Genomic DNA, 18,169 nt, shown 5'->3' with positions numbered 1-18,169 from the left:
GCTCACTCACCACTTTGTGCTCATTGCTCTCAACCTTTGACAGTCCACCATTTCCTGACTGAATTCTCTTTTTTTAAACCATTTATGTTCCCATTTGTGTTTGCTGTCTGAGTTACAGGCAGTTTTAGCGAATGGCACACAGGCTGTCAACTCCCCCCAGGGGATCCACAACCCTTTTGTGGATACGTGCGTAGCGAGCACGGGACCCCGAGCTAATGTGGCCCTCCTTCCTTTCCGGGCTGCATACCTTCCCTTTCCGCATCCTTCCCCATCCCCCATCTTCGCCCCTCCTCCCCTCACCTCTGGCTCTTTCCTTCCCTTTCTCCCCATCTGGGAGTATGATTTGTGCCTACGTCCGGAGACGGACACTCGTAAATGTACTGCATTCTTCGCCTTCCTTGCTTTTATGTCTTCTTCCTTCCTTTGTCCTTCTCTTTTCCTTACCTCTTCTCTTTCCCTTTTCTCCGCTGCGGCGTTTGAGACCTCTCTTCTTTCCTTTCCCTTTCTCTTTCTTCCTCCCTGTGCGTGTCTGAAGGCCGACCCACGCCTTTTGTGCGTAGCCGGTGACAGGGTAACGCGTAATTCCCCGCCCCGGGTAGACAGGTAGGACATGTACGTACCCCCTGGTAACGGCCAGGCCCAGGGAGGGGTGATTACCCGAGCTGATACCTTCCGAAAGTGCCGATTGGTCCCTCCGTCCGTTTGTCGGGAGGTGTGACCTGAGGTGTGAACAATCACCTAAGGTGGGAGTGCCCTCAGAGAGGGCCCCCACAAGGGAGGAGCGCGCCATCGGAGACGCCGGTAATCATGGGGGATTCTTCCGCAATGGTTTCCTCACCTTCCACTATGTCTGCTCACAAACGTAAGTATACCGAGTCTCAGCCACAGACGATTCTTCCATCGTTACCACAGTTCCTTGTTGTTTCTCGGTCTGATGAAGGTCACGACTTCTCCACGGTCAACCCTTTCATTATTCAGAAAGGTGTCGACGCAATTGCAGGTCCTGTAAAGTCTTGTTCCAGATTACGGAATGGCACCCTGTTGTTAGAAACACACAGTGCCCTCCAGGCACAAAAATTGCTGCGTACTTCTCTGCTCCACACCTTCCCTGTCCAGGTGGAACCGCACCGTACCTTAAATTCCTCGCGTGAGTCGTTAATACACGCTCCCTCGATGGATTGTCTGACGAAGAAATTCAGCACTATCTGTCTGACCAGGGCGTAACGGCAGTTCATAGAGTTATGAAACGGGTTGACACGAACATCATTCCAACCCGCACTGTCTTCTTGACATTTGACAAAGTTCAACTCCCATCGAAAATCAAAGCAGGCTATGAGTTAATTTCCGTTCGCCCTTACGTCCCAAACCCTACGCGTTGCTATCGATGTCTGCGGTTCAATCACACCAGCCAGTCCTGTTCCAATCCGGCCAAATGTGTTACGTGTGGCAATGATGCCCATGAGGGTGCTTGTCCACCTCCATCCCCTCGCTGCATCAACTGTATGGGTGACCACCCTGCTTCCTCTCGAGATTGCCCCGTTTTTAAGGACGAAAAGCTCATCCAGGAAATAAGAGTGAAGGAAAATTATTCGCCAGTCGCAAGCCCACCGTGCCTCAGACAGGAAAATACAGCACTGTCCTTGCTTCTCCTCGGCCAACAAAGGAGGCGGCCACGCAGACTTGCGACCTCACCTTTAGTGCCACGGTTGTCAGATTGGCCAGCGCAAAGATCGCTCGTTCAACCTCACCACTTTCACCTGCCTGCTCTATGGCTCACCCTTCGTCGGGTTCTGCTAAATCTCGAGCCCAAAAGTCAGACGCCAAGTCTTCGAAAAAAGAGCATACTCGTGAAGAGTTTTTACGTACCGCAACTTCACAACCATCGGTTCCTCCTTCATCTAAACATCATTCTTCCAAGAAGGCTACAAAGAAACCCAGTTCCTCTCCTTCTCCGCCAAGGCGTGTCCCATCTACAGCACCACCTGGTGGAAATCGCCCTCGGCCGTCTTCTGTGTCGCCGAGGCGCACTGCTGGTGGCCGGTCAACCGGCCGATCGCTGGAGGCAGGAGCTGCTCCTGACCAACCTATGGATCAGTATCTTCTGCCTTCGGCTGACTGCCATTCCATGCTGTCGGTCGCTAGCTCCGAGCAGTCTTTGAGTTGACAGCAACTTTGGTCACATTCCTCCATTTTCTGTTCACCCCATGTCCATTATCCACTGGAATATCCGCGGCATTCGAGCCAATAGGGATGAATTGTCGATCCTCTTACGATCCTACTCGCCGGTCATCTTCTGTCTTCAGGAAACAAAGCTGCGTCCCCATGACCACTTTGTTCTCCCTCATTTTCAGTCCGTCCGATATGATCTACCCTCTGTTGAAGGCTCTCCAGCCCATGGAGGACTCATGATTCTTCTCCATGATATTCTCCATTATCACCCAATCCCCTTAAACACTTCCTTGCAAGCTGTCGCTGTCCGTCTTTCCCTTTCCGGATACACGTTCTCTCTTTGTACTGTATACATTCCATCATCCACACCAATGGCACGAGCTGATCTCCTTCATCTTCTTGGTCAGCTTCCACCCCCCTATTTGCTGGTTGGGGACTTCAATGCCCACCACCCGCTTTGGGGATCTCCACATCCTTGTCCACGTGGCTCCATATTGCTCGACGTTTTCCACCAAGCGGATCTAGTTTGCCTCAACACTGGGGTCCCCACATTTTTGTCTGCCTCCATGACAACTTTATCTCATTTGGACCTTGCGGTCGGTACTGTTCCGCTCGCTCGGCGCTTCGAATGGTTCGCCCTTGATGATACACACTCGAGTGACCACTTTCCATGTGTCCTCAGACTGCAGCCTCAACTGCCATATATGCGCCCGCGACGCTGGAAGTTTGCCCAAGCCGATTGGACACTTTTTTCGTCTCTAGCGACATTCGATGTCCGTCGCTTTCCCAGCGTCGCAATGAGGTCACACATATTACCGACGTTATTCTTACAGCTGCGGAATGTTCAATACCACGCACCTCCGAATTGCCCCGGCGCCCCCCAGTTCCTTGGTGGAACAAGGCATGCCGTGACGCAATACGTGAGCGGCGACGTGCTCTTCGCATTTTCCGTCACCATCCTACTTTGGCCAACTGTATCCGCTATAAGCAGCTCCGTGCGCGATGCCGTCGCGTCATCCGCGATAGCAAGAAGGCAAGCTGGAAATTCTTTATTAGCTCATTTAACACCTTCACTCCCTCCTCGAAGTTTGGAGTCGGCTTCGACGGTTCTCAGGCGCGCCTAGTTTCTCCCCGGTCTCTGGGCTCACTGTCGCGCATGATACCTTAGTGGACCCCGTCGCAATTTCTAACTCGTTGGGTCAGCACTTTGCTGAGATTTCGAGCTCTTCAAATTACCCGCCAGCGTTTCTCCTGAAGAAACGTGCAGTGGAAGCCCGACCTCTTGCTTTCTCCTCTCCAAATCGCGAAAGCTACAATACTGTTTTCTCCAATCGGGAACTCCAACATGCACTCTCTTCTTCTCGCTCCTCCGCCCCAGGACTTGATGGTATCCATGTCCAAATGTTGCTGCATTTATCAACCCATAGTCTGCGTTACCTCCTTCGCCTTTATAATCGAATTTGGACCGACAGTACCTTTCCCAGACGGTGGCGGGAAGCTGTTGTCGTTCCCGTTCCGAAACCTGGAAAGGACAAACATCTCCCCTCTAGCTATCGCCCCATTTCTCTCACGAGTAGTGTCTGTAAGGTTTTGGAGCGTATGGTGAATTACCGTTTAGCTTGGTGGCTGGAATCCCGCAGTCTTTTAACACCAGCCCAATGCGGATTTCGGAAGCATCATTCAGCAGTTGACCATCTTGTTGCTCTCTCCACTTATATCATGAACAATTTTCTCTGGAAACGCCAAACGTAGCAATATTTTTCGATCTGGAGAGAGCATACGATACCTGTTGGAGGACAGGCATCCTCCGCACACTGTTCTCTTGGGGCTTTCGAGGCCGGCTGCCCCTTTTTCTTCGCGAATTTATGGCAGAGCGCACTTTTAGGGTGCGGGTGAACACTACTCTCTCCCGTACTTTCTCCCAAGAAAACGGGGTACCCCAGGGCTCCGTGCTGAGTGTTGTACTGTTTGCTATTGCCATAAATCCAATTATGGATTGTCTCCTTCCTGATGTCTCGGGCTCCCTCTTTGTGGACGATTTTGCGATCTACTACAGCTCTCAACGGACCAGCCTTCTTGAACGACGTCTTCAAGGATGTCTCGATCGCCTCCACTCGTGGAGCATCGAAACCGGCTTCCGTTTCTCACCCAGTAAGACCGTTTGTGTAAATTTTTGGCGACGTAAGGAGTTTCTTCCGCCCTCCTTACATCTCGGTCCTGTCAACCTTCCGTTTTCAGACGTCGCTAAATTCTTGTGTCTTATGTTCGACAGAAAACTGTGCTGGTCCTCCCACGTTTCCTATCTTTCGGCTCGCTGTCTGCGATCGCTTAACACCCTCCGTGTCCTGAATGGTACCTCCTGGGGAGCGGACCGAGTGGTCCTTCTCCGCCTTTATCGCGCCTTAGTGCGCTCGAAATTGGATTGTGGACGCATAGTCTACTCCTCTGCTCGGCCGTCTATTCTACGGCGTCTCGACTCTATTCACCACCGTGGATTACGTTTAGTGTCTGGAGCTTTTTACACTAGCCCTGTGGAAATCCTTTATGCTGAGACTGCTGAGCCTCCGCTGTCCAATCGGCGAGCAGTCCTCCTGAGTCGTTATGCTAGCCATCTGTCTTCCATGCCTGCTAATCCAGCCCATGACCTTTTTTTCGACGCCTCCTTTGATGTAGGGTATGCAGGCCGCTCCTCCTCCCTACTGCCCCCGGGAGTCCTCTTCCGTCAACTGCTCCATTCTCTTTCCTTCCGCTTTCCTAAAACCTTCTTGACAACTTGGGGTACAGCACCGCCTTGGCTCCATCACCGGATCTGCCTGCTCCGTGACCTTTGTCAATTTCCCAAGGATGGTACCCCTACACTTGTTTATCGTCGGGCATTTGCTGCTCTATGTGCACAAATGACGGACGCCACATTTATTTACGCCGACGGCTCGAAAACATCGTTAGGTGTAGGGAGTGCCTATATTGTTGGCGACACCCCAAATCGCTTTCGGCTTCCCGACCAGTGTTCGGTTTATACTGCGGAGCTTTACGCTGTTCTCCAGGCTGTCCACTACATCCGCCGCCATCAGCGGATACAATACGTTATCTGCTCAGATTCTCTCAGCTCTCTCCTCAGTCTCCAAGCTCTTTACCCTGTGCACCCTCTGGTCCACCGGATTCAGGACTGTCTGCGCTTGCTCCACCTGGGGGGCGTCTCGGTGGCGTTCCTCTGGCTCCCGGGACACGCTGGTATCTGTGGGAATGAGGCGGCCGATATAGCGGCCAAGGCTGCAGTCTCTCTTCCTCGGCCAGTTATTCAGTCGCTTCCCTTCACCGATCTACGGAGCGGTTTATGTCGCAAAGTTGCTCATTTATGGCATGCGCATTGGTCAACACTTTCCCGTAATAAATTGCGGGAAGTGAAAGCCCTTCCTTGCGCTTGGACCTCTTCCTCCCGAACGCGTCGTCGGGAGGAGGTAATTTTAGCTAGACTCCGGATAGGGCACTGTCTTTTTAGCCATCGACATCTTTTAAGCGGCGATCATCCCCCACTCTGTCCCCACTGCTTTCAGCTGTGGACTGTAAGACACCTTTTAATTGAATGCCCCTATTTTAATCCGTTACGCTCCCGTCTACAGCTATCGCCTGATCTATCGTCGATTTTAGCAGATGACACGCGCTCAGCCGACCGCGTTCTCCAGTTAATTAGTGACAGTGAAATGACGTCAGTCATTTGAAGCTTTTTTTGGGGACAACCACCCCCTTTCTGTAGTGGATTTTTAAGTATTCCTTCTACTTTTAGTTTCTCCAATTTTATGACTTTGTTCCCATTGCTGCTGGTTTTCAATTTCGGTTTTTTATTGTCTTAAGTCACGGGCTGGGCGCTAATGACCATAGAAGTTCTGCGCCCTAAAACAAAAAAAAAAAAAAAACAGGCTGTCAACTGTGTTTTACTTTTTATCCATCATAGAAATATGGTGGAGGACATTTAATCTTTATTTCAGGACCTCCATTTCTTATGGCATATTTTATAGACCTTTCTCCACATCACTGTTTTTAGCTGTCTTCTCTTCTGTCTATTGGGATTATTGTGTAGTTGTTTTTAACTCCTGTCTTTGTCTTCGTGTTGTACAGTTTTGACATGGGTGTGTATGACCCTAGTTGTTTCTGTACCCTAAAACAAAACAAACAAATGAACTGAAATTGGGTCTCATCTGACCAGGCCACTGTTTTGCAGTCGCCTAAGATCCAACCTATATGTTAATGAGGTCGGGAGAGACACTGCAAGTGATTTTGTTCTGTTAGCAAAGATACTCACTGTTACAGCCCATTCGTGCCAGATTTTGCCACACTGTCTTGAGATATGTTCGTCCTACGTCCCAGATTTATTTCTGTGGTTTCTTCATGTAGAGATGCTTGTCTGTCAGTACTGACAACTCGACGCAAACACTGCTGCTCTGTCATCAGATGAAGGCCATCAGCCACTGCGTTGTTCTTGGTGAGAGGTAACACCAGAAATTTGGTATTCTCAGCACACTCTTGACACTGTGGATCTCTGAATATTGAATTCCCTAACTATTTCCAAACTGAAATGTACCATGTGTCTAGCTCCATCTACCATTCAACTTTCAAAGTCTGTTAATTTCCATTGTATAGCCATAGTCATGTTGGAAACCTTTTCACATGAATCACTTGAGTGCAAATGACAGCTTTGCCAATGCACTGCCCTTTTATACCCTGTGTATGCGATACTACCACCTCCTGTATATGTGTGTATCACAATCTCAAGACTTTTGTTACCTCAGTGCATTTTCATGTTTGTTGAAATTGCTTCATGACTCTTCATTATTTTTCTTGTAAAACATGTTTCCTGATTCAGTGGTATGTTATACAAGTAATTTGTTGAGAAATGGAGCTTCATGTACAATATAACATGTGTTATAACACTTGATTCACTCTCTCTCTCTCTCTCTCTCTCTCTCTCTCTCTCTCTGTGTGTGTGTGTGTGTGTGTGTGTGTGTGTGTGTGTGTGTGTGTGTTTCTTAATCCAGAATTTAGAGACAATCTATATTTCTGGCCCATTTTCTGCAAGCTTCAAGTTCATAAAGAAATAGTTGTTTGAGTAAATGCGTATAATTAATACACTGAAAACAGGTAATCCTTTCCTTTCTCTTCCTTCCTCCTTCATTTTACATTTCTTCTCCCTTCCCCTGCTCCCTCACTACTGTAAATGTTAAGAAGGAATTTATTTCTGTGTGTAGGTTTATCTCAGTGGATTTAGTCTTGACGTCTGTGAAAATCTTAGGAAGATACTAAATGCAGGAGGAGCAACAAGATTCAGTGTACTTTCAGATCCAGTGTCCCACATTATTGTTGGTGATCATGTACCTGAAGATGTAAATTACCTGAAGAAGAGTGGAATCAGGTGAGTTGAAAATATTTCTTTGCTTCATCTACTGAACTATTTCATGTGTTACGGACCTCTGATCTGCTGTGCCTTAGTATTATTTTATTGACAAAATAATTGTGACTAAATGGGCTATACACAATATTATTCAAAGCAATGACGGTACCAGTAGTAACTTGTTCAAATTGGACAGGAACTGACACAAAAGATGCTCTCTGATATGCTCCCTTATGCTTCTTTTTTTGTCCATCTGTATTTTCCCGTAAACATGCATTTGGTTCAGAATAACAAATTCTGTCTCCATGGCTGAGGCAGTAAATGATAAGTCATTCCATTCTACTCCATTATGTACAGGGTGTATATGCTCCGGGACAATCGGGAAATCTGAGGAGAACCTGGATATTTTTTTAACTGGGGAAAACCGGGGGAATTTTCTAGAATTCCAGGAATTTTTTGTTGTTTTAGTCTTCAGTTAAATTTTTGAATTTTTGACTTGTAAGAACTGATACAGCAAAATGTGCCAAAGGCTTTATGACGAAGACTGTGGAATAATTATGACAGCAGGCTTCATATGTTTGGGATAATTCATTATGTTTTTAATATATGCGGAACAGTCAGTGACTGAAGTCTTACACTTACGTCTCTTTTGAATTTCATACTACACACCTTATCTGATTTACAGACCTCATGTCGTAACTATTGACTGGTTGCTTGAAAGCTTGAAGCAAAGACGTCCTGCTCCTGAAGAATTGTTCTTGGTATCTGGGAACAATGCAAAGCCTGCTGAACCACCATCACCATTGAGCAAAAAGGTATGGTGCTGATATTTAATATATGGCTCAGTATGCAATAATACACCAGAATCAGTATTAATTTTTATTTCTCTTTTTCATTCTCCTCTTGGCATAATCCATATCACTTCAGGCAGAGGGGGTTACCTTCATAGTCTCAGATGTTATTGATTTTAGCATATGTTAAAATTCAGGAGTAAGTAAGAAACACATTTTTTGTTTTCTCCAAAAAAATTTGCGGCCCTGAGGTACAGGCCTCCAAACACCATTTTGAAGATGTGAAATTCGGAATTTTTTTTAAAATGCTGTATCTTTGCAACAGTTCTAGTTATTTTGTTAGTTTTTTTATTTGAAAGAGAATTGCTTTATGATTACAGTGGTATCCTCCATTTGGACATATCTGTCGAAGTTCTTGTACTTTCGCCTTTTGAATTTTTTTTTTAATTTACAGATTTTTTTTTTTTTTCAAAAATGCCAATCTAGATAAAGTTAGATTTTTTTCTGTTGATTAGTACTATGTGGTACTATATTCTCTTTCAAGGAGAGCTTCCACTTTCAAGTTCAGGGTGTGTACGACCCGGGACAACCAGGAGATCTGGGAAATACCCAGGAATTTTTTAGCATTATGGGAACTTTTTTTAGCCTTCTGGGAACTTTTTTTAGCCTTCTGGGAACTTTTTTTAGCCTTCTGGGAACTTTTTTTAGCCTTCTGGGAACTTTTTTTAGCCTTCTGGGAACTTTTTTTAGCCTTCTGGGAACTTTTTTTAGCCTTCTGGGAACTTTTTTTAGCCTTCTGGGAACTTTTTTTAGCCTTCTGGGAACTTTTTTTAGCCTTCTGGGAACTTTTTTTAGCCTTCTGGGAACTTTTTTTAGCCTTCTGGGAACTTTTTTTAGCCTTCTGGGAACTTTTTTTAGCCTTCTGGGAACTTTTTTTAGCCTTCTGGGAACTTTTTTTAGCCTTCTGGGAACTTTTTTTAGCCTTCTGGGAACTTTTTTTAGCCTTCTGGGAACTTTTTTTTTAGCCTTCTGGGAATATTTTTTTTAGCCTTCTGGGAATATTTTTTTTTAGCCTTCTGGGAACATTTTTTTTAGCCTTCTGGGAACATTTTTTTTAGCCTTCTGGGAACATTTTTTTTTAGCCTTCTGGGAACATTTTTTTTTAGCCTTCTGGGAACATTTTTTTTAGCCTTCTGGGAACATTTTTTTTAGCCTTCTGGGAACATTTTTTTTTTTTAGCATTTTGGGAACTTTTCATTGTTTTAGATTTCAGTTAAATTTTTGTAATTTTGACTTGTAAGAACAGATTCTCTAACAAAGGATATTACTGTATCCTGCTACTGCAGAATAATACGTCAGCAATGAAACTTAAACGAGAGGGAAAAAAACGAAAATAACTTAAATTGCAAAGAAAATGCACCAAATACGACGACGAAACACACGGCTCATGCCAGCATCTGCCAACAGCAAAAGTGTCAAAGGTTTTAGGAAGACTATGCATGCTTCATAACAACAAATTGCCTCCAATGAGCGTGAAGTCACAACTGTTTACAATAGATTTGTTTTAGCAGATACGAGAGGACTCCATGCGCATGCGCAGTTGAGTTGCATTTGAGCAGTAGATTCTCCCTCTTCTGTCCACAGGAATGTGGCTGTTGGCTGTGCAAGCAGTCGCAGCAAGCAGCTAGATGCTACCGGGAAAAGGGGCTGTCAAATTAATATTCTTGAGGGAAAAAAAACTTGTTTCGCAAAGCGCCTAGCATCCAGCGCATGTTGGTCTATCGATTATTCATATGATAAATGCATATCTGTTGGTTTCTGAACATTTTTGAACACATTTTAAGTGGATTTCTGAATAAATCATAAGTTGATTTTTGAATGCGTGCATAGTGTACATGATGTCTCTGTCATAAGAATCCTAGTCGCATCTAGAAATAAACGTTCCGCAGACAAAAGGAGACGGGGCTATATGAGCTGAGCGGAATATAGGCGAACGGATGAATGCCAATCGCTGTCTGATTATGTAGTTGATAGGGTTTGCGAAAGATCAGTGTTGTTATAATTACTAGCGAAATTTATAGATTCAGACTACCACAATGGAAATAAACGACTAACAGGAATAACAGGTGAGGAAGATAATATGTAATCTTCTTGGTGTATCCAAGAAAATGAAATTTTGACAGAAAATTTTTGGCAAGATCGCTACACTAGTAAGGACCAGTTGTACAGTCCCTGGCTAGCAGCTGTTTTTCTATTTTTGGAAGTAACGCGGAAAACGTGTTGTACGAACATGTAACAATGCCTATCCGGAGAATAATGATGGGATAACTAAACCAGTGATTCTGGCAGGGTTAGTGAAGTTAACTGGCGAACAAATTTTGACAGTGGCAGAAGTAGCTACAGAATTGGTGATGACAAGATTGTTTGTTAGAACGAGGAAGGAGAAGAAACGGGGACATCACACATAGTATGGAAGAATAAGACTGATTCCAAATTTACATAAAAATTTCTTAATACTACTACTCAATATCATGCTTGATAAACGGGTGCTTATGAATGAAATGTGAAACTGTTTCCTAACATAAAGCTTTTTGCTTGTAGTAGGCCAAACAGGCATTTGATATTGGTACTTCGTCAGTTATATTGTCATATTATAAAAATGACCATTTGTGCCAAAACAGTCTCGTTTATTTGATGTGTGTTAGAAAATTGCTGCAATATTAGAAAGGCCTATTTTGTTTTATCTAGCAGAAAATGACAAAATAGATGTAATCAGATTGAGAAACCACACCAGTCTTGGGTGTTATTTGTATTAACAGCTTTTTCAATACTAGATAGCATTTTGATTTTCCATGTAGCAAAACTTTTGACGAACTTTGATGAGATAATAGATTCTTTCGCAGAAAGGAATGCACGCCGTGTAAAGCTGTAGAAAGATTAGAGAGAAAAAAATTCTAGGAGCTAAGGATTGAAGAAATCTGTACTTTCTTGCTTGTCTTTAGTCTTTATTGGTTTTATGTATCGTATATTTAATTTTATGTCACACATAACAGCAAGTTATTAGCTAATAGGCAATAAAGAGTGTCAGTCTTCTGAAGAGTTCTTATTCTCCCGGTTACAAATAATCCCGTCCAGTATTAATTCAGTGTTTTATAAAAAAAGAAAAAATATGTGCAGGATGTCAAACCGGCCGACTGGGAGCTGGAGAGGAACCACAGACATGTCAATTTTCACTGTCCTGAATATAGTTTGATCGCATCCAATACAAAATGTACACGTTTCAACTCCACAGATAGAAATACAGTGACGTGCGATGGAAGAATGCTGTTGGAAGAATGCTGTATGCAGAAGAGTGGAACTGCACTTTGGCACACTTAAGACCAAATAACATGTCTTACATTTCCTTGAACACATATTTTGTTATGTTTCAGACTTTTCAGAAAGATGTGCGCTACAAGATGAACATATTTTCGAAATTTTGATTTTTTAAAATATTGACCCGGTTAGCAAATATCTTAGATCCCGGGCTGATGCGCAGAGCAGTCAGAGTTGTAGTGGGTAGTCTCCACGTGACCCGTGTTTACATTTAGTGATTCTACTGTTTTCACTTCGTTTACTCTCATGTCAAATGAAAACAAAATGGATATCTGTGGCGGGTGTTATCAAGTGAATTAAAATACATTCACATAATTACGGAAGGCTAAAATATGTTATTAGTTTCAGGTTTTATTTTATTTCCACTTTCCTGACAGTCAAGCATTACTCACCTTGCAGAACAATGAAGTTATTTTTTTCTGTTTAGTAGGGAAATTTGACTTTTATTATGTTTAATTCCACAGTACTGGCTAGGTTCAACTGAAGGACTTATTTCAATATGGGTACAAGTCCATTTTTGTTCATTCTGAGATCCAGAGTCCTAAACTTAAATAACCTAACATGATATAATACAGTACTCATGCTCAAAGAAAATGTACATCCCAAAAACCACACTGAAAAGCTTAATATCAAGTTGACGTCTACTTCATTGGGAATCTGGATGTACGAATGTGCACTTTAAATGTGCACATTTTAGTATGGTTCATGAAATTCCAATGCTGTTGAAGTATCGTCTGATATCTGATCTTTGAACGTGTTACACGTACGTACGTACATATGGGCTTCCTACGTCATGGTAGCTGCGCAAGTGCGGTGTCATCTGTTATGTGCGCTCTCTGGCAACTGCCGAAATGAACCTATTTCTAACAGGTTGCAGGAAAATACTGCGAATGGTGGTTTGAAAAGCGTTACTTTCAAAGTAAATATCCTTTAACGTAAGTTGAACTCTGTGCGAGAATGTGCCATGAATTTCTTAATCACAGAACGTTTGACTCTCACTTAAAAATCAACTCTTTGATGAAGAGCCATTTAGAAGAATTTCGAACCCTGAAGATCAGACATTTATGCCAGTATTAAAAATTTTACTTTCATATTTGTCTGCTACATCTTACAGTGTAACACGCACGAAAAAGATCAACGTTTACGCGGAAGCCCAGCTTCTCTTGAAGCTTTGCTTTTCTTGTAGCAACACTATGTATGTCAATTTAAACTATTAACTTTCCCTGTCTGTGTGTTCGTGTTACTTCACAGTGATGTTGCTGTTGGCTGACTACATCACGTGTCCTACGCTCTGAATATCCGCTGTCATCGGCTGGCGAGATCACGTGACATGAGCTATGACTGGCTTACAAAAGCACTTCGCAATCTCGATTCAATGATTCGGAAGGTAACATGCGGTGTTTGTTGGAATTCCAATGTATACTTCTCGTAATATGAAAATAAGCAGCGTACATGTTGCTGCACATCAGATATTTCCAAATTATGTCTTTTTCCCTGAGTTTAGTTTTCTAAAGTGCCGGGAAATTGTATTCCTGTGTATAAAACCACAACTATTCGAAGGATTGATAAGGGAAAATATACTATTACTCAACATGGTAAAAGCGTGTTTTCACCTGGAAGAAAAGTGTATTTTTAACAGAGAAATCTGGGATATATTTTTTTTTACTTGTCCGCGTATACACCCTGTAAATTGGACAGGTGTTGTTTAATTCCCCCCCTCCCCGAGGGTAATGTATGTCTTCACTGGAGTTGGTTCTTACTAATTTCTTTATTTACAATGTTTATTTCTATTGTCTCTGTTGCAGTTATTTTTTACTGCTTTCTTTGTTGCAGTTATTTCGCTTCGCTTCCATTGTTGCAGATATTTCTTAAACTTTGTTGTAGTTCTTTGTCAGTTTCTTTGTTTTGGTTGTTCATTTGCAGTTTTCTGTTTTGTAGTTGTTTAGTGCTAATTTGTTTACTGAAGAGGCTTCTAAGAAATCTGAGACCATCCAGTGAGGTATCTGTTTTCATGAGGAATTTGCCAGTTGACACAGTTGCAGTGTATTTTGTTAAAAGGACTGTTTGAAATGTCTTCTGACTGGGGCCACAGGAGAGTGAAGTGTCCTGACTATCTGCATATCCATAAAAAGAGTGGTGTATAAGACAAAAAAAAAAAAAGAAATAACAACAATCATTGTAGCTGAACAAGGCGAAGCCTCCCATGGTGCAGATGATGCAGATTTTGCACCAATAGAGGAAGAATTAAGTACCCTGAATCAGTTAGTCTCGTTAAGAAACCATGGTCAGTGAAGCAGTCATAAGCTCTATGCATCAAGAAAGCACAGAGAAATTACTAAAGCCATGGATGAATACACTATAGCAAAACTGACCACTCTCTTCAAAGTAGAAATTCCATCTTCAGAAAAAAAATGAACCTAAGCACTCCTGCACCTATTGCCAGAATTTTTTCACAAATATCAGTTCAGCTGTTGAATATTGTGTGTTCTACAATCAAAAGGTACAAGTTTTAACTATTATTCCAGAGACATTTTCAAAGAAAACATTTTTGGACCTTGTTGCATCAATATCAAAGTACATGGTTGACAACACCAGAGTGCCACCAAAAAAGACACTGTAACTGTAGCAGTTGAAGGTTAGATTAGATTAGATTAGATTTACTTTCATTCCAATTGATCCGTAGTGAGGAGGTCCTCCTGGATGTGGAACATGTCAGAAAAACAACAATACATGACAAATATTTACAACTAAAACAAATAAGCTAATGTACCATTCCACAGGTCCCAAGTGGAATGATCGTCATTTTTTAATGAACACTGAGTCATTTTACAAATACTAATGCACTGAATTTAAAATAAAAAAGTTTTTTATTTATTTATAAGGTAATAAACGTGTAATACAACTACTGTAATACTTATTTACAATGAACACATTACTGCACTGAAATGGTGCAGAAGTTAGATTATTCTTACACACACACACACACACACACACACACACACACACACACACACACACAAATTTTCAGTGAACACATTACTGCACTGAAATTGTGCAGAAGTTATGTTGTACTTATATACAAATCAGTTGGTTTTACTAAGAAATTCATCAATGGAGTAGAAGGAGTTGGCCACCAATAAATCCTTTAGGCTTCTCTTAAACTGAATTTCATTGGTTGTTAAGCTTTTTATGGCTGCTGGCAAGTTATTGAAAATGTGTGTTCCTGAATAATGCACACCTTTTTGTACAAGACTAAGTGACTTTAAATTCTTGTGAAGATTATTCTTATTTCTAGTATTGATTCCATGAATTGAGCTGTTGGTTTGAAAAAGTGATATATTTTTAATGACAAATTTCATTAAGGAATAAATATATTGGGAAGCTGTAGTTAGTATCCCTAGTTCCCTAAACAGGCTTCTGCAGGATGTTCTTGAGTTCACACCACATATAATTCTTACTGCACGTTTTTGTGCCCGGAAAACTTTAGCTTGGCTTGATGAATTACCCCAAAAAATAATCCCATATGACATTATGGAATGAAAGTAAGCATAGTATGCCAGCTTTTTCATTTTTAAATCCCCTACGTCTGACAAAATTCGCATTGCAAACAGAGATTTGTTAAGACGCTTCAGCAGTTCTGTGGTGTGCTCCTCCCAATTGAATTTATTATCAAGCTGTAATCCCAAGAATTTAACACTGTCCACTTCTTCTATCTTCTTGTCATCATATGTTAGACACATACTCTTGGGACACCCCTTACAAGTTCTGAACTGCATGTAGTGTGTTTTTTCAAAGTTTAGTGACAAAGAATTGGCTAGGAACCAGTGATTAATGTCCACAAATATTTTATTGGCTGATCTTTCTAAGACTACACTTGATTTGCTATTTATTGCAATGTTTGTATCATCGGCAAACCAAACAAACTTGGCATCTGGTAATGTTACTGATGAAAGGTCATTGATATACACAAGAAAAAGTAAGGGCCCCAAAATGGAACCTTGTGGGACCCCACATGTAATTAGTTCCCAGTTGGATGATGCCTGATAGCTTGATACATGTCTCTTTCCTAATAACACCCTTTGTTTCCTGCCAGAGATATAAGATTTGAACCATTTTGCAGCATTTCCTGTTACACTATAATATTCTAGTTTACTTAAAAGGGTATTGTGATTTACACAGTCAAATGCCTTTGATAGATCACAAAATATACCAGTTGCCTGCAATTTTTTGTCTAATGAATTAAGCACATTTTCACTGTAAGTGAAGATAGCCTTCTCAATATCAGAACCTTTTAGAAATCCAAACTGTGACTTTGACAGTATGTTATTTGAGATAAGATGGTTATAAAGACGACTGTACATTACTTTTTTGAAAATTTTTGAGAATGCTGGTAACAGTGAAATTGGACGGAAATTTGATGCTATTTCTTTATCTCCCTTCTTAAACAGTGGCTTAACTTCAGCATATTTCAGCCATTCAGGAAATATTCCACTGATAAACGACTGGTTACACAGATAGCTTAATATGTTACTTAGCTCAGAATCACATTCTTTAATTAACTTTGTTGATACTTCATCATACCCACTAGATGTTTTTGATTTTAAAGATTTTATGATGGACATTATTTCTGTTGGGGTAGTGAGGGTCAAATTCATATTATGGAAATTACTTGAAATGTCTGGTCTAAGGTAATCCTTAGCAGCATCTACCGAACCTGACAACCCCATCTTTTCAGTAACAGTTATAAAATGTTTGTTAAAAAGTTCTGCAACACTATACACATCTGTCACCAATGTATCATTTACTCTTAATGCTATTTGTTCCTCTTCATGTCTGGTTCTACTGGTCTCCTCCTTCACTATATCCCATATTGTCTTTATTTTGTTATCCGATATGACTATCTTTTCCTTGTAATATATTTGCTTTGACATCCGTATTACAGTCTTTAATATTTTGCAGTATTTCTTATAATGTGCTATAGGATCAACATTGGAAATGTTTCGGATTGACAGATACAGTTTTCTTTTTGTTTTACAAGATACCCCTATTCCTCGAGTAATCCATGGCTTCTTTGTAGATTTTCCTCTAACCTTGGTAAGTTTTGGGGGAAAGCAGTATTCAAATAAGGTAAGCACTTTATTAGCAAAAATGTTATATTTTTCATTCATGCCATGAGCACTGTAAACATCAGTCCAGTGAATGTCTCTGAGGAGTGTCCTAAAATAATCAAAAAGTTGTGAAAGTGAAGAGGTACATGATTTGCAGTATTAAATAAACTAAGAGCAACTATGCACGCTCACATATTGGAAGATCAAAATTTTATGCACTGTGACCTAATTGGGTTGTTCCACACCCACCTAGAGATGTTTGTTTGTATTTTGAACTTTGTGTGGTAACGTTGAAGAACTTACTGGAGCACATGACATACGACACCTTCGTTGGGCATGTAAAGTCATTAGTAGTCTGTGGTGTAAAGTGAGACACTTGTTTGTTTCAAGAATGTGGTGACTGCCCTGGAAAGGGAGGACTGTATTTACATACACTTGGCCTGGAAGACATAGCAGATAACTCTGCAGAAATTACATATGCAACGTGGGAGGAAAATAAACTAATTAAGAAAACTGTTGCGTTTGGCAGTTCCATTGATGAACTTGGTAAATGGTCAGTAAAAGCAGTAACATACCACCATCTGAAGAAATTGCAACAGCACAATGCAGAAGTGAAAGGGTGTGTACAGACTGAAGAAGAATGTTTGGTGCTTCACTGTGATTTTGCAGAGAACTGGTCTGCAATTCTCCCACAAGAAGTACACGGGTGTCTTTGGAGTAATAACCAGGTTTCAAGTTTTGTAAGACCACAAGTTTCAAAACAAGACCACAAGTGTTTCAGTTATAACTGATGATGACAGGACATGACTCAGCACATGCTTTGCTAGAAATGAACAAAATTTAACTGCAAATGGGCAGAAAAGATTATCATTATTTCTGATAGTGCTCCTAGTCATTTTAAAAATTGTTGCCAGCTGTTTGAATTGAGTAAGTCGCTTGTGCCAACTAACTGGGTATACAGTGCTACTGGTCACAGGAAAGGGCCTTGAGATGGTGTAGGCCTGTTGAAGCACCATGCTACGAAACATAATCTTTCCAGACCAAATGCAACTGCAATTCAGAATGCTGAGGATTTTGAGAGCTGTGAATCTTACAGATCCACATTTTTTTCTCCAAAGAGGAAATCAAAGAATTCCGTGAGCAGAAAAGGGACTGGTCCAAACAAACTACTCCTGTGAAAGGAATTCAGAAGACACATTTTTGAACTGAAAGTGATGGGCGAACTCTTATTGCATGCACTTTAAAGAGCAAGAAAGAAGAAATTTCATTCATTTGGCCAACACCTCTGGTGGATTGCAGAGATTATAGACACCAATTATGAGTTAAGTGAAATTGTAATG

At 41.6% G+C, this 18,169-nt stretch overlaps 1 protein-coding gene across 2 annotated transcripts in view; it reads left to right on the top strand.

The window, feature by feature from the left end:
- LOC126095167 (DNA topoisomerase 2-binding protein 1-A-like) overlaps window positions 1-18,169 on the top strand; it is a 304,515-nt gene that overhangs the window by 108,786 nt on the left and 177,560 nt on the right. For both annotated transcript variants that reach the window (XM_049909903.1, XM_049909895.1), the window contains exons 9-10: window positions 7,413-7,576; window positions 8,241-8,370. In XM_049909903.1, the coding sequence (XP_049765860.1) occupies window positions 7,413-7,576; window positions 8,241-8,370 (294 nt within the window). The remainder of the gene's footprint in view (window positions 1-7,412; window positions 7,577-8,240; window positions 8,371-18,169) is intronic.

This window comes from Schistocerca cancellata, chromosome 1 (assembly GCF_023864275.1).
Source record: "Schistocerca cancellata isolate TAMUIC-IGC-003103 chromosome 1, iqSchCanc2.1, whole genome shotgun sequence".
NCBI classification, from domain to species: domain Eukaryota; kingdom Metazoa; phylum Arthropoda; class Insecta; order Orthoptera; family Acrididae; genus Schistocerca; species Schistocerca cancellata.
Note: the sequence above shows the minus strand (reverse complement) of the source record. Positions and strands in the feature narration are given on the sequence as shown.